Source organism: Thalassophryne amazonica, chromosome 6 (assembly GCF_902500255.1).
Source record: "Thalassophryne amazonica chromosome 6, fThaAma1.1, whole genome shotgun sequence".
NCBI lineage: Eukaryota > Metazoa > Chordata > Actinopteri > Batrachoidiformes > Batrachoididae > Thalassophryne > Thalassophryne amazonica.
In genome coordinates, this window is record NC_047108.1 from 39,371,374 (window position 1) to 39,385,140 (window position 13,767).

The following is a 13,767-nucleotide window of genomic DNA, read 5'->3' on the forward strand; positions in this document are numbered from 1 at the left end:
TGCTCTCATTATGGCATAGTGTCATCTTACTGGAATGTTAGGATGTCCTGCATTTTCACACGACATGCGTAACAGACTGTACATTGTGGTAAACACATTACAAGATGAACTATAATCAGTCTCTTTCTGGTTGTCCAATGGTACATATATAGAGGGACAATTAGCATTAACCCCATTAAGAAATTTATTGTAAAGAATTGAATGATTGATTTTCCACTCTTCTTGATTAACAGATGATGGAAAGATCTTTCATGGCAGTGGAGTTGGAGATGCTTTTGGGCCTCGCTGTTTCAAAGGTGACATCATGGGTTGTGGCATCATGTTCCCACGAGACTATATCCTGGATGATGAAGGTGAAAGCACATGGCCGAGTTGCTTCAACCACAGTTGTAGTCAGAAGTTTATATTTGCTCTTCATGGCAATATTGTTCTTTCAATGATGCCTTTGAACTGTTCGTTTTGTGGAGCAGAATGATTTTATAACACATCTTTAATGTAAAAAAGCAAGCATTTGGTGCACAAGTTGTAATTTATTTTGAGTTTGCTCAAATCAACACACGGTCAAATTTATATATACAAGGTCACAAGTAAACAGCACAGCTAATATTTGGTTGACTATCCCTTATCAAGTTTCACCTTGAACAAATTCTGGTTGGATACTTGACCATTCTTCTCGGCAGAATTGGTAGCGTTCAGTTTAATTCTTTTGGTTTCCTATCATGGACCTGATGTTTAAACACAGTCAGGGCGTTTTCCATAGGGTTAATTTATGGCCATTGGGGAGGCCATTCCAAAAGCTTAATGTCTGCTTTATACATTCCAAAACCAGCTTTAATGTGTGTTTGAGGTCATTGTCCTGTTAGAGCACCCAGTTGTGTCCAAATTTCCACCATGTACTTGATTTACTGAAGAGTTCTGAGGTAGTCTTCCTTAACTATTCCATCTACTTTGTGCAGTGCACCAGTTCCAAAGGCAGTGAAACGACCAGAGCGTGATGCTACCACCACCCTGTTTAACAATTGTGACAGTATTTGCAGTTTTGAATGTCTCCCTTTACCAAGGGGGGTACTACAGTGGCTTGCAGCAGCAGCCTGTTTAGGGTGTATCCTACCTCTCGCCCAGTAACCGCTGTGATAGACTCCAGATGCACTTTGACCTTGCCGAATGATGTTGTGGTAGCTTTGGCAAAAATGGCTTAATGCTCCTTCACTTTGCAAAAAGCTGGTGGCTACAAGTTGTGAGTTCCATTGTCCTGAGTGATACCATTCTAATATCAGCAGTGTTGCTAAGGACACTGATCATATTTTCTTGGGAAAATGCTGGAGACCTCTGCAGAACTGTAGGGTTTATAGAAGTGCCCATTTTATGAATCCTGGCCACAGTCTTTTTGCAGATTGCTTAAGGATTCAGTTAGCTAAAGTGCACAATCTAGCTAGAAATCTTTTAAGCATAGACACAACTGGTGATCTGATTGGAATGTGGAATTCTTATCCAACCAGACTGTGAAAGTTTCTGGGCATTGTATTGGAGTTGCCACTGAGACGTGTGTTACAAGAATCTGTGATCAAGTGGTAGGTACACCAACTGTGGTGTAACAACCCTCTCTCTATTGACAGAGGATTCAGTCCTCCAGTCCTACTTCTCATTCCTCTGCAGTTATGGTGAATGTGTACTTGGTCCTAACAGATGCCTTTCTAGTACTGTCCTGTTGGATTTGCTGTGATTGCAAACCACCAAATGTTGGTGAGATCACAAATTCAGTGACACAACTGAGAGTAGGGAAAGCTCCGGAGATATACAGTAATGAAGCTGAGCTCTTACAGACAAGTGGAAACACAGTTCTCCTGGTATTGCAAACAATATGTTTTGAGAGACGAGTATCATCCGTATGGACTGGACGAAAGGAATGGCTGATCACCTGGATTGCATCAGCAATAATGATAATAGACTGTTTACCATGCTGGTAGAAAGTGCTTGCAAGGGTTATTCTTAACAGGATTCAGTGGCAGTTATTTGCCACTTTGAGACGTCAGGCTTTACAGTGAAGAAGTCAACCATCAACTGCAACCTAGCTTTTTGAATTTAATTGATTTGATTTTAATTATTTGGCATTCAAGACATAAAACCGTACAATATCCTTGATGAAAAACAATAAGATGAAATGAAATAAATACCGATAATAATACAAGAAATTCAAAAGACGTATTTACACTGTGGTCCTCAAATGTGAGTACTTAATGAATGCAAGGATAAATATCAACTTGCACCTTTGCAGCCTATGTTTTTTCAAAGTGTTTGACTCAGTTGACTGGCCTGTACTCTGGAACATCCTGAAAATTCACTGGATCTCCAACAAGTTGTTGGACATAATAGTTGGCCGATTTACGATTACTGTTGGTGTTGTGTAGTGCTGGTGCCATTCACAGTGAATTCTGGCTCTCTTCTGGGAAGTGTTCTGACTCCTACTCTGTGGAGTGTATGGACTTGGTGCTGGGTAGGGTTGTGGAGAGCAGTAGCTTAAGTACCTTTGATCATTGAAGAAAGGTTTCCTAGCCCTAACGTTTCAAACAATGCTGTGGTCTTTGCGGAATCAGTGGATGCCCTAAATGCATCACTTGAGAAGTTGAGTGAGGAGTTGAACTGTCTGAGTTTGTGATTGTCTTTGATCAAGATGAAGATCTATACATTTAATTACTTCTTGGACTCTGATCAGAAGTGTATCTATATTCTGTGGAAATATTAAGCTTGTGGAGTCACTCCCTTAGCTCAGCAGTGACATTCATATCACTGGTCCTCAACCTTTCAGGAGCTGTTATTGTCTAAAGAAATCCAACTAATGAACCGAATCCATGTAACCCCAGTTTTTCCATTTATCAGATTATTGAAGTGCATGTAAATGTGAGAGATCAGATTATGACAGTTATCTGATCATTATGGTCATGTAAACTTGGCTACTGTTGCACGAGGTTTGCATTTCTTAAAAGGAACACTTTGTTCTCTATCTGGCCCTTAGGTGACATGGAATACTGGGATCAGCTGGAGGTTCGTCCGAGGAACGCAGCTGTCCAGAATGTTCTGTACTTAAATGATGAAGAGGAGGATGAGGAAGATGGGGAAGCAATAGAGCATGGACAGGATGGTAGGAGGGTTACGGTGAGGGACATTTATAAACGCAACTCAGTTTTAATGCACATCTACGGTATGTCTTTTATTTACAGTGTAGTGTAAGAATCCTTTAGTTTTTCATTAATTAAACAGGATATGTATTTGCATATTTTAAACAATATTACAAATCCAGTAGATGTGAGCAAGGCAGGAACATTTGCTGAATTCCAGTAAAGTATTTAAGCAGGTTTCCTATTCCGCAGAACACTTGGATCATAAATAGCCATCTAAAAGTTTAGTCTTTCCAGCTAAAGCACTCTAAATGAGTGGTTCTAAATCCGCATCGAAATAAAGCTTGTTTGTGTTTATTTGAAATTGCCATCCATCCATCCATTCATTCCTTTATTTTCCACAGATTATATGCAGTCAGGTCACAGTCAAACAGGTTAAGCACAGAAATCCATACATCCTTTTTCCCAGCCACATACTCCAATAGTTCCTTTGGGATTCCAAGGCCAGGTTACATGTAATCACTCCAGCATATTCTGCGTCTACCTTGGGGTTTCCTCTCATTTGGCTACAACCTTCATGAGGAGCAGTCTCGGAGGCATCTGTCAGATGTCTGAACCTCCTCACTTGGCTCCTTGGCAAAGTGCAGGAACCTTGGTTCTCCAACTGACTTGCTTCAGGATGACAAAACTGCTGACCCAACCAAGTTGTAAAGGACACTTATTTTGACACTTGTACCATGATCTCAGTCTTTTAGACATTACCCATGACCATAGGTGTGGGTTGGAAATGAAATCGACTACTACATTTTCGCTTTGCTAGTTTATCTAATTTCTGTAATTAAAGATCTAAAAGTACATCAACCCCAGGGAGAAATCACTCAGTACCTCTAACAGAAGTCAGAGGACAGTGAGGAAGAAAAGGAAATGTCATGGAAGACCAGAATAACAATGCTGGTGGTCTTAGACCACCAGCAGTTAGAGGGGGTAGCTGATGTCAAAAAGTCCTACCAATGATTAGCAAAGGCTTTGCTGGAAGGCACTACAAAAGCTATGATTGTGGCATCATAAGAACAGTTCCTAAACACTAGGTCCATAGGGGCAGATGTCTACCACAGTAGACAGGGCCTGTGGTACAAGCCGAGGAAGGATGTCTCTGAGACAGTCCAGCACACAGCAGCAGAGTGCAACATTCAATTTGGGACAGCATACAATGAGACCTACAACCAAGTAGCTGGGATAGTGTACAGCATCCCAATCTATGGCCATTGTCTCCATCAGGGAGGTGGTGGCGTCATGGTTCCTTCAGGTAAGGAACCTCCGCCCAGTCGCCATTGTCTTTCTTCAGGGAGGTGGTGGTGTAATCGTTCCTTCAGATAAGACACCCCTGCCCAGACAACGTTGTCTTCTGTTGGAATGTGCATGTCGAACTGGATTTATCCAGTTTTACCACTTAGGACAAAGAGATTCAGGTTACATTATAAATCATAATGTCCCGTTATTGTGCGGGACCTCCCTCGAATGCCCACGGGAACGAATAAAGGGAGCATTTTGTGAAATAAAGTCCGCCTTTGTCATGCCTATGTTGAGCTTTATAAAACGGTGTCCATTGTTCAGGGTTCTGAAAGGGCGGATCTCGTCTGTGAGAGAAGTCCTTTAAAATCCAGGCCTGATTTTTTTCACTGTGACTTTGAATAAATTTAAAAATGCAGAATAGTTTGAGTTTGTATTTTGTGAGGGGTAGTGTTACAGAAAGAGCCAGGGGAAAATAACATTGGTAATGCAAGTGCACGACATGCGCATGCATCAATGACATTCTCAGCTGAAAAAAACCCCAAACAACAGGCTACTCCCTCACAACTTGTCTTGTTTTTGGTGGCTGAAAACAATACTTTTTGGAAACAGGTCTCAGAGTGGATAAATCTGAATACCTTGGATTTGGGTCTTTGTGTGTTTCTGAAAACGGTGATGTCAGAGCCCTGCCTCTGTAACCTCAGCCGCTCATAATTAACTTGGTAAATTGTTGTTGTTGTTGTTAACAGTGTAATTTTATTTTATTTTATTTTTTTCCTTTGTGGATCATTAATGGGATTCAGTCTGCCATCCTTGCTACCAGCACTCTGCCAGGACAAGCTCCTTGCAACAGCTTCTGTCTGGCAGCCGGTCCACATTCAACACAAATAGTTTGGGCTTTTTCGAAAGGTGGAAGGCAATGTACAATCAGTTGTGGTATGCATAGTCTCAGTCTCTTCCTCTCCAAATGGAGCAGCACCATCTTCACTTACTACCTTTTCACCACAGGAAATAACAACCTCTCTTTTCATACAGATGTAACTCATTTAAGCTAGTGAGTCAGACCACCACCCACCCACCAGTTCTTATATCTTTAATTTTCAATTTATTTTCATTTATATAGAGCCAAATCACAGCAAAGTTGCCTCAAGGTGCTTCACACAAGTAAGGTCTAACTGTACAAACCCCTAGAGCAAGCACACAGGCAACAGTGGTAAGGAAAAATGCCCTCTGATGATTTGAGGAACCTCAAGCAGACCAGACTCAAAGAGGTGACCCTCTGCCTGGGCCATGCTAGCAACACAGTTGACAAAACAATTTACAAAACGAATATACAGGAAATTTTGCTGGTGCACAGGATGGTAGGGTTGCACAAGTAGGCACCACACCTATCTCTGGATGGAGCCGCACCTCAAACAGAGAGAAAAAAACAGAATTAGGCATCGGAAAGACAACAGATACAGTATAATTTGTCAGCATTAAGCACACAAGAAAAACAGAAGCAATACAAAGGTGATTGCCGGCCACTAGCCTTAAGCTTCACTAAAAGACCCAGACTTTAGATAAAGTTGAGGCTGCGGCCTGCTCTGTTTCTGTTGTTTAGTAACATACTATGCCAGTATGCTAGCCATACAAAAGGGAAAATAAGTGCATCTTAAGTCTGGACTTGAAAGTCTCTACAGAATCTGACTGTTTTATTGATGCAGGGAGATCATTCCGCAGAACAGGGGCACGATAACAGAAACCTCTGCCCCGCAGACTTTTTATTCACTCTAGCGACACAAAGTAGTCCTGCACCCTGAGAACGCAGAGCCCGGACTGGTACGTAGGGTTTAATTAGGTCAGCTAAGTAGGGAGGTGCCAGTCCGTGAACAGTTTTATAGGATAGTAGCAGAATCTGATCTCACAAGGACAGGAAGCCAGTGAAGAAATGCCAAAATGGTGTAATGTGGTCAAACTTTCTGTTTCCTGTCAAAAGTTTGGCGGTAGCATTTTGAACCAATTGGAGAGCCTTAATGCTGGACTGCGGTAAACCAGAAAATAGAACATTACAGTAGTCAAATCTAGAAGAGATAAATGCATAAATCAGGGTCTCTGCATCAGCCATAGACAGGATGGGATGAATCTTCACTATATTTCGCAGGTGGAAGAAAGCAGTCCTCGTAATATCTCTAATGTAGAGGTCAAAGGGCAACGTAGGATCAAAAATTACCCCAAGGTTCTTCACTTTGTCATTGTGATGTATGATGCACCAACCTAGGCTACGCGTTAGCTGGTCAAATTTAGGGATGGGTATCGAGAACCAGTTCTTTTCAAGTATCGTTAAGAAATGATTTGATCCACCGATACCAATAGCCTTTTTGCTTAACGATTCCCTTATCGGTCCTTCAGAGCAGCTGTTGTTTTTGAGGGTGTTTGTTGTGAAAATGATCATTCCTCTACGTTGATTACAGACCCTGTAGCAGGTCTGTAATCAACCGTTTCTGCAGCACGACTCCACTTTGAAGCGTGAACCAGTGCTTTGATCCACTGGCTTATGGTTCTTTGATTCGCTGCTCTTCAGAGACCGCAAGTCCGCTTCTTAACCCCTCTCGAAGCCATTAAAATATCATGAGTCACTTTTGTGTGGATTAAAGTCACTAACTGGGACTCTTGTCTTGTTGCAGTCAAGAAACGAGAATCGTACTCCGTTCCGTTGGCACAGCTCCAAACGCTGCGCAGCTCTCTGCTGAGACAGAGTCCGGTCAGAATTAATAACTTCAAAACGAATCGCCGCTTTAAATAAAATGACACCTCTTACAAACGTTGTAATACAGACAAGAATCTGCAGTCGACTAAAACGTGTTTTTTTGTTTTTTTTTCCTCCCAAAATGAGACGTGCTGTAAGAGCTCAGCTCAGATGTATGGAAAGATATTCATGAATAATATCTGAAAGGAAACGCTTTTGACAATAACTACAGCTTTTGTTTATTTCTATTTTTGTCCAGAGATCAAGGATCCACCATGTAGAGTTTATTATGTCCAAAGTTTAAGGATCCAGTGACCTATTTCATATTTATTTGCTTTGACTCAATAAAATGTTGTTCAATTTCAATTTAATTTCACTTTAATCAGCTTGTAAAGCGCCAAATCACAACAAAAGCTGTCTCAGGGCACCTCACATAGAACAGTTCTACATAAAAAATGGTCCAGCCCCCTCGGCGGATTTTCATTGTCAGGAAATGGCTGAATGATTTGGGCTTTTTTTCCATCAGAATTTTTTCAGAAACTGTTAGAGACTGGCAGCTGGAAACCATTAGAAAAATTTATCTGGCTTTCAGTGAAAATTTTACGGGCTTCACAGAGAATAAGGACTGTTACTACAGCTTTAAGGACGGCTTTAAGGACGCTCGGCGCACCGCGCTCCATGCTGCCATCGAGAGCCACAAACCACCGGATCATTTCTAAACGGATGGCTCTGTGGAGCCGGACCATCGTGTGCACTTTCTCTGGTTATCACAAGAGCTGGACATCAACTATTTTCCGGCAGATTTCACTTTTAACAAGAGATTTTGTCATGGAAAACTGAGCGGAGGCTTCGTGCGTCACGACCGATTTGCTGATGGAGCAAGACAAAGGAACACCTCCGTTTTGGTCTCACAGGACAGCTTTGAGATGGCGTTCAGACAGCTGTCTGTGGTTTTTCCATCGAGTGATTATCCGAGAAATTGTGGATGTGCCTGGACATGCCAGAACATGTCCTGTGAGGCTTCATCACTGCGTTGCTTTGCGCCATGCGGCACCGCCGCGACGCGTGAAATTCCTCCGCACGTCTGTCTCAATGTGCCGAAAAAGTGCTGATGTCCACGTCTTTTCACAATTCCTGTGCTAGTCAGACGACGTCCCGGATAAAACACAGCGTCCAGTTTGGAAATGAACGGCACATTCCACTGTTACAGGAGTTTTTGTCATGGAAAGAGGAGCGGAGGCTTCGCGCGTCACAATTTCTCGGATAATCACTCGATGGAAAAACCACCAACTGCTGTCTGAACGCCATTTCAAAGCCGTCCTGTGAGACCAAAACGGAGGTGTTCCTTTGTCTCGCTCCATCAGCAAATCAGTCGTGACGCGCGAAGCCTCCGCTCGGCTTTCCATGAAAAAATCTCTTGTTAAAAGTGAAATCTGCCGGAAAATGGTTGATGTCCAGCTCTTGTGATAAACAGAAAAAATGCACACGATGGTCTCAGATCCACAGAGCCATCCTTTTAGAAATGATCCGGTGGTTTGTGGCTCTCGATGGTGCCACGGAGCGCGGCGCGCCGAGCGTCTTTAAAGCGACAGTAACAGTCCTTATTCTCTGTGAAGCCCGAAAGCCAGATAAATTTTTCTAATGGTTTCCAGCTGCCAGTCTCTAATAGTTCCTGAAAAAATTCTGATGGGAAAAAAAAGCCCAAATCATTCCGCCATTTCCTGACAATGAAAATCCGCCGAGGGGGTGGACCACTCCTCACTCAAAGCCTGCTCACAGGCGAATGACGCAACCGACAGGCGTGGAAAAACTCATGCATGCGCATGAGGGTTCAGGCTTGTCTGACGCAATCACACGTGATTCAAATCCGTATGGTTTTTGAAAAAAATAAAAAGGTCGGTTTCTTTTCTAATAGACCTCGTAAAACAGATAAAAATAAAAACTATTCACAAGAAAGAGAATAAATATAGGCTTTAAGTCTTGACTTAAAAATGTCCACGGACTCTGACTGCCTCACGGTCGCAGGAAGACTGTTCCACAGAGCGGGCGCACGATAAGAAAAAGCTCTTTGACCCTTTGACGTAGAAAACCTGTAAAGCCTACTTTTCGTACACAAAAAATTCACAAGAGGTATCGATAAGGAATCGGATCGATAAGCAGAATCGAATAAAAATCTTATTGATACCCATTCCTAGTCAAATTGATGCCGATGTCTCACTGGACCAAGAACCATCATTTCAGTCTTATCAGAGTTTAAAAGCAGGAATTTGCTAGATATCCAGCTTTTCACTGATGCAAAGCAATCTTCTAAGGATTCTATGTGGATGAGATTACCAGCAGTTATCTACTTATATAACTTTATCATCAGCAAAACAATGAAAGGTAATCCCAAAACGCCGCAGTATGTGCACAAGGGGTGCTATATAAAGGGAGAAAAGCAGGGGGCCTAAGACGGACCCCTGTGGAACCATAAATTTCATTTCACTAAGGTTAGAGGTAGCGTTATTGTACAAAACAGTGAGAACGACTGGTAAAGTATGACGTCAACCATGCAAGGGCATTCCCAGTAATCCCAAAATGATTCTCCAGTCTATCGAGTAGAATATGATGATCCACAGTATCAAATGCAGCACTAAGATGCAATAGCACCTGAACCGTAGTGGTGTCTGAATTCATTACAAGCAGAAGATCATTCACCACTTTAGTCAGAGCTGTTTCTGTGGAATGGTATTTTCTAAATGCAGACTGCAGTTGCTCAAAAAGATTATTCTCAGTAAGGTGGTCCACGTGTTGCCATGAAACCACCTTTTCCAGAATTTTAGTGCAAAATGATAGATTTGATATCGGCCTATAGTTTTTCAGTACACTAAGGTCAAGATTAGATTTCTTAAGTAATGGTTTAATCACGGCAGATTTGAAACATTTAGGAACAGATTCAGAGGTTAAAGAGAGATTAATCATTTCCAGCACAGTCCACCCAAGAATGGGCCACAGGTCCTTAAACAGTTGGTATGGTATCAAATAAGCAGGTAGTGCTTTTTGTTGAGGTTACAGGTTTTGTCAGCACCCCTAGTGAGATATTATCAAATTCTGTAAATCTAGGTAATACCTCAGTAATGGCACACACCTCAATAGCAGGTTGTAGTGGCTGGGTGAAGGCACGCTGGGATATGTTTAATCTGATGTCATCTATTTTCTTTTCGAAGTAATCCAAGAAATCTTGTGCTGTAAAAGGAGAGCGACTCACAGGTGGTTGTCCATAAATAAGTGTTGCCACTGTGTCGAGCAAGAACTTTGAGTTATGGTTGTTGATCAAATCAGAGTAATAGGTCCACTTTGTAGCCAGTAGTGCATGCTTATAGTCTAAGATAGCATCACGCCACGCGAGGTGAAATACTTCTAATTTTGAATTACACCATTTCCGTTGAACCAAGGTGACTGTGTTTTTGGGGGGGGCGTGTGATTTTAATATAAATGGCGCAGTCATGTTGAGGGTAGTTTTAAGCGCTGAGTTTAAACTGTCCACAAGACTGCCTACTGATTGGGCATTTTCCAAATGTGAAGCTAAGATATTAGGCAGTCTAGCTTCGAGTTCAGTCGTAGTTGAGGAGTTGATGCGTCGTTGCAGTGATAAATAAGGTTGTTCAGTTTAATTTAATCAGCTTCTAACATGCCAAATCACAACAAACGTTGCCTCAAGGCACCTCACACAGAACAGTTCAAAATAAAATTGTGAGTAAAAAAAAAAAAAAAAAATTCCAATATAAAAACACAAGTAAAAGAATAAAACAGATAAAAAAATAAAAGCTATTCATAAGAAAGAGAATAAAAATGTTTTAAGTCGACTTAAAAATGTCCAAGGACTCTGACTGCCTCACGGTCGCAGGGAGACTGTTCCACAGAGTGGGTGCACGATAAGAAAAAGCTCTTTGACCCGCTGACTTCTTCTTCACCCTGGGAACACACAATAGTCCTGCATCCTGCAAACACAAAACCCGGGCTGGCACGTAGGGTTTCACCAAATTGGCCAGATAAGAAGGTGCCAGTCCATGAACAACTTTATAGGTTAATAACAAGACCTTAAAATCTTCTCTTAGAGAGACAGGAAGCCTGTGCAAAGATGCCATATGTTCAAACCTTCTGCTTCATGTCAAAAGTCTGCCGGCAATGTTCTGAAGTAGCTGAAGACTCCTAATGCTGGACTGCGGTAACCCTGAAAATAGGACATTACAATAATCCAGTCTAGAAGAAATAAAAGCATGAATCAGGGTCTCAGCATCAGCCATAGACACGGTGGGCGAATCCTTGCTATATTTTGCAGATGGAAAAAAGCAGTTCTGGTAATATCCCTAATATGGAGGTCAAAGGACAGCGTGGGATCAAAAATTACCCCAAGATTCCTCACTTTGTCCATATAATGTATGACACATAAACCCAGGCTGAGTGCCAGCTGGTAAAATTGATGCCGATGTCTCGCTGGACCAAGAACCATCATTTCAGTCTCATCAGAGTTTAAAAGTAGGAAGTAACAAGACATCCAGCTTCTCATTGATACAAGACAGTCCTCCAGAGATTTTATGGGAATGAGATTTCCCACAGTTATCGGCGTGTACAACTGAGTATCAATAGCATAACAATGAAAAGCAATCTCAAAACTCTGCAGTATACACCCAAGGGGTGCTTCATAAAGGGAGTAAAGCAGGGGGCCTAAAACTGAACCCTGTGGAACCCCGAATCTCATGTTACTAAGGTTAGAGGTAATGTTATTATACAAAATACATTGAGAACGACTCGACAGATATGACGTCAACCACGCAAGGGCACTTCCAGTAATCCCAAAAAGATTCTCCAACCTATCGAGCAAAATATGATCCATGGTATCAAACGCAACACGAAGATCTAACAGTACCAAAACCGTAGTGGTGTCCGAGTCCATTTTTCGCAGAAGGTCATTCACTACTTTGGTGAGTGCTGTCTCTGTTGTTGTTCCACAAAACACGGCAGCAAAACTGTAAACCTAATAAGTGAGTGATCAGAGACCACCGATGCAAGAAGCGTGATGTCAATATTTGCGATAGTAATACTACATACAAGAACCAAATCCAGGGTATTTCCACTAATGTGCGTCGAATCCTGAATGCATTGCTGGAATCCTAATGCATCCACAATTTCCATAAATGATTTACAGAGGGGATCAGAAGGTTTATTTATATGAATGTTGAAGTCACCAATAATCAGAATGTTATCTGCACTAGTTGACAAGTTAGAGATGAACTCACCAAATTCATCTAAGAATTCACAGTATGGGCTAGGAGGCCTGTATACAGTGACAAAGTAATACGGCTGATTTTTATTCTTCTGACGTTGGCAGTAAGTAGCATCGTGGGCAGAGCGGAGAATCACATGTTAAAATGAGTTATTTGTGACACCCAACAGCTAAAAAACTAAACCTAGATTTATAAATAAGTGCTACACCCCTGCCTTGCTTTGCATCACGAGGGATGTGACTAAATGTGTTCACTGGTGGGCAGGCCATGACCTTTCCAGCAGATGAGGCAGCTTTGGCAGGGGAGAACCCGCATGTTTCCATTGCTTTGACTGTTGTTTGGACTCCGGTTCGAAGTGACCCAGGTCTGTTCCATGCAAAGATTCTCCCTGTACATCTGGAACCTCGTGCATTTCTGATCGGCCATGAGAAGCCTTGGGACCCATCATGCTGAAAGTTTACTCATTGCCAGTTCTGTCAGAACTGAATGAACTGTCTCCTGGTATTTAAACTCATCTACTCTCACCACCTCTACTCTTTGTAACCGCACTATTCCACCAAGCACCTTCTCGTTCACACAAAAAAACTCAGTCATGCTTCTACTGACCTTCATTCCCCTTCTCTCCAGAGTGTATCATCACATCTCCAGGCTAGACTCAGCCTGTTCTCTTCTCTCACTACAGATCACAATGTCATCTGCAAACATGACAGTCCATGGAGACTCCTGTCTGATTTCATCCGTCAACCTGTCCATCACCATTGCAAACAAGAAGGGACTCAGAGCTGTACAGTAATCCCACGTCCACCTTGAATGAATCTGTCATTCCTGCTGCGCATCTCACTGCTGTCACACTGTCCTTGTACATGTCCGGCACTACACTCACATACTTCTCTTCATTCAAGACTTGCTCATATAATGCCACAACTCTTCTCTTGGTATCCTTTTATATGCTTTCTTTAAATCCAGAAACGCAGTGTAACTTCTTGGCCTTCTCTATACTATAGTGTCAGTTTATTTTAGAAATGTCTTGTAAAAGTACAGCTCATTTTAATGAAAACATATTTACCTGCGGGAATTCATGACAAATATTTTCTTTTCTTTTAACTCTGTCTGCAGGAGGACGTGCGTGTGTGCATGCATGAGCTCTTGAAAAGACCGGAGCTTACCTTTGACCATGGGTGACGCGCACATGTGCGTAGCGTGCACACTGAGGTCCGTGAGATGTCTTATAAATCACTTTAGAGGTCACTCCATCAGTACTCTGAGCAAACATTGTATCAGTAGTACTCTTTCTCGGCATGAAATCATATTGCTGCTGACAGATCTTCACTTGTTTTCTCAGCCTAGCTTCTACTACTCTTTCCCA

General features: G+C 42.1%; 1 protein-coding gene across 1 annotated transcript in view; it reads left to right on the forward strand.

Moving 5' to 3' along the window:
* The window catches only part of spryd3 (SPRY domain containing 3), a 342,952-nt gene that overhangs the window by 288,133 nt on the left and 41,052 nt on the right, over positions 1 to 13,767 (forward strand). The window contains exons 9-10 of the mRNA XM_034172025.1: positions 234 to 353; positions 3,014 to 3,153. Of these exons, the coding sequence (XP_034027916.1) occupies positions 234 to 353; positions 3,014 to 3,153 (260 nt within the window). The remainder of the gene's footprint in view (positions 1 to 233; positions 354 to 3,013; positions 3,154 to 13,767) is intronic.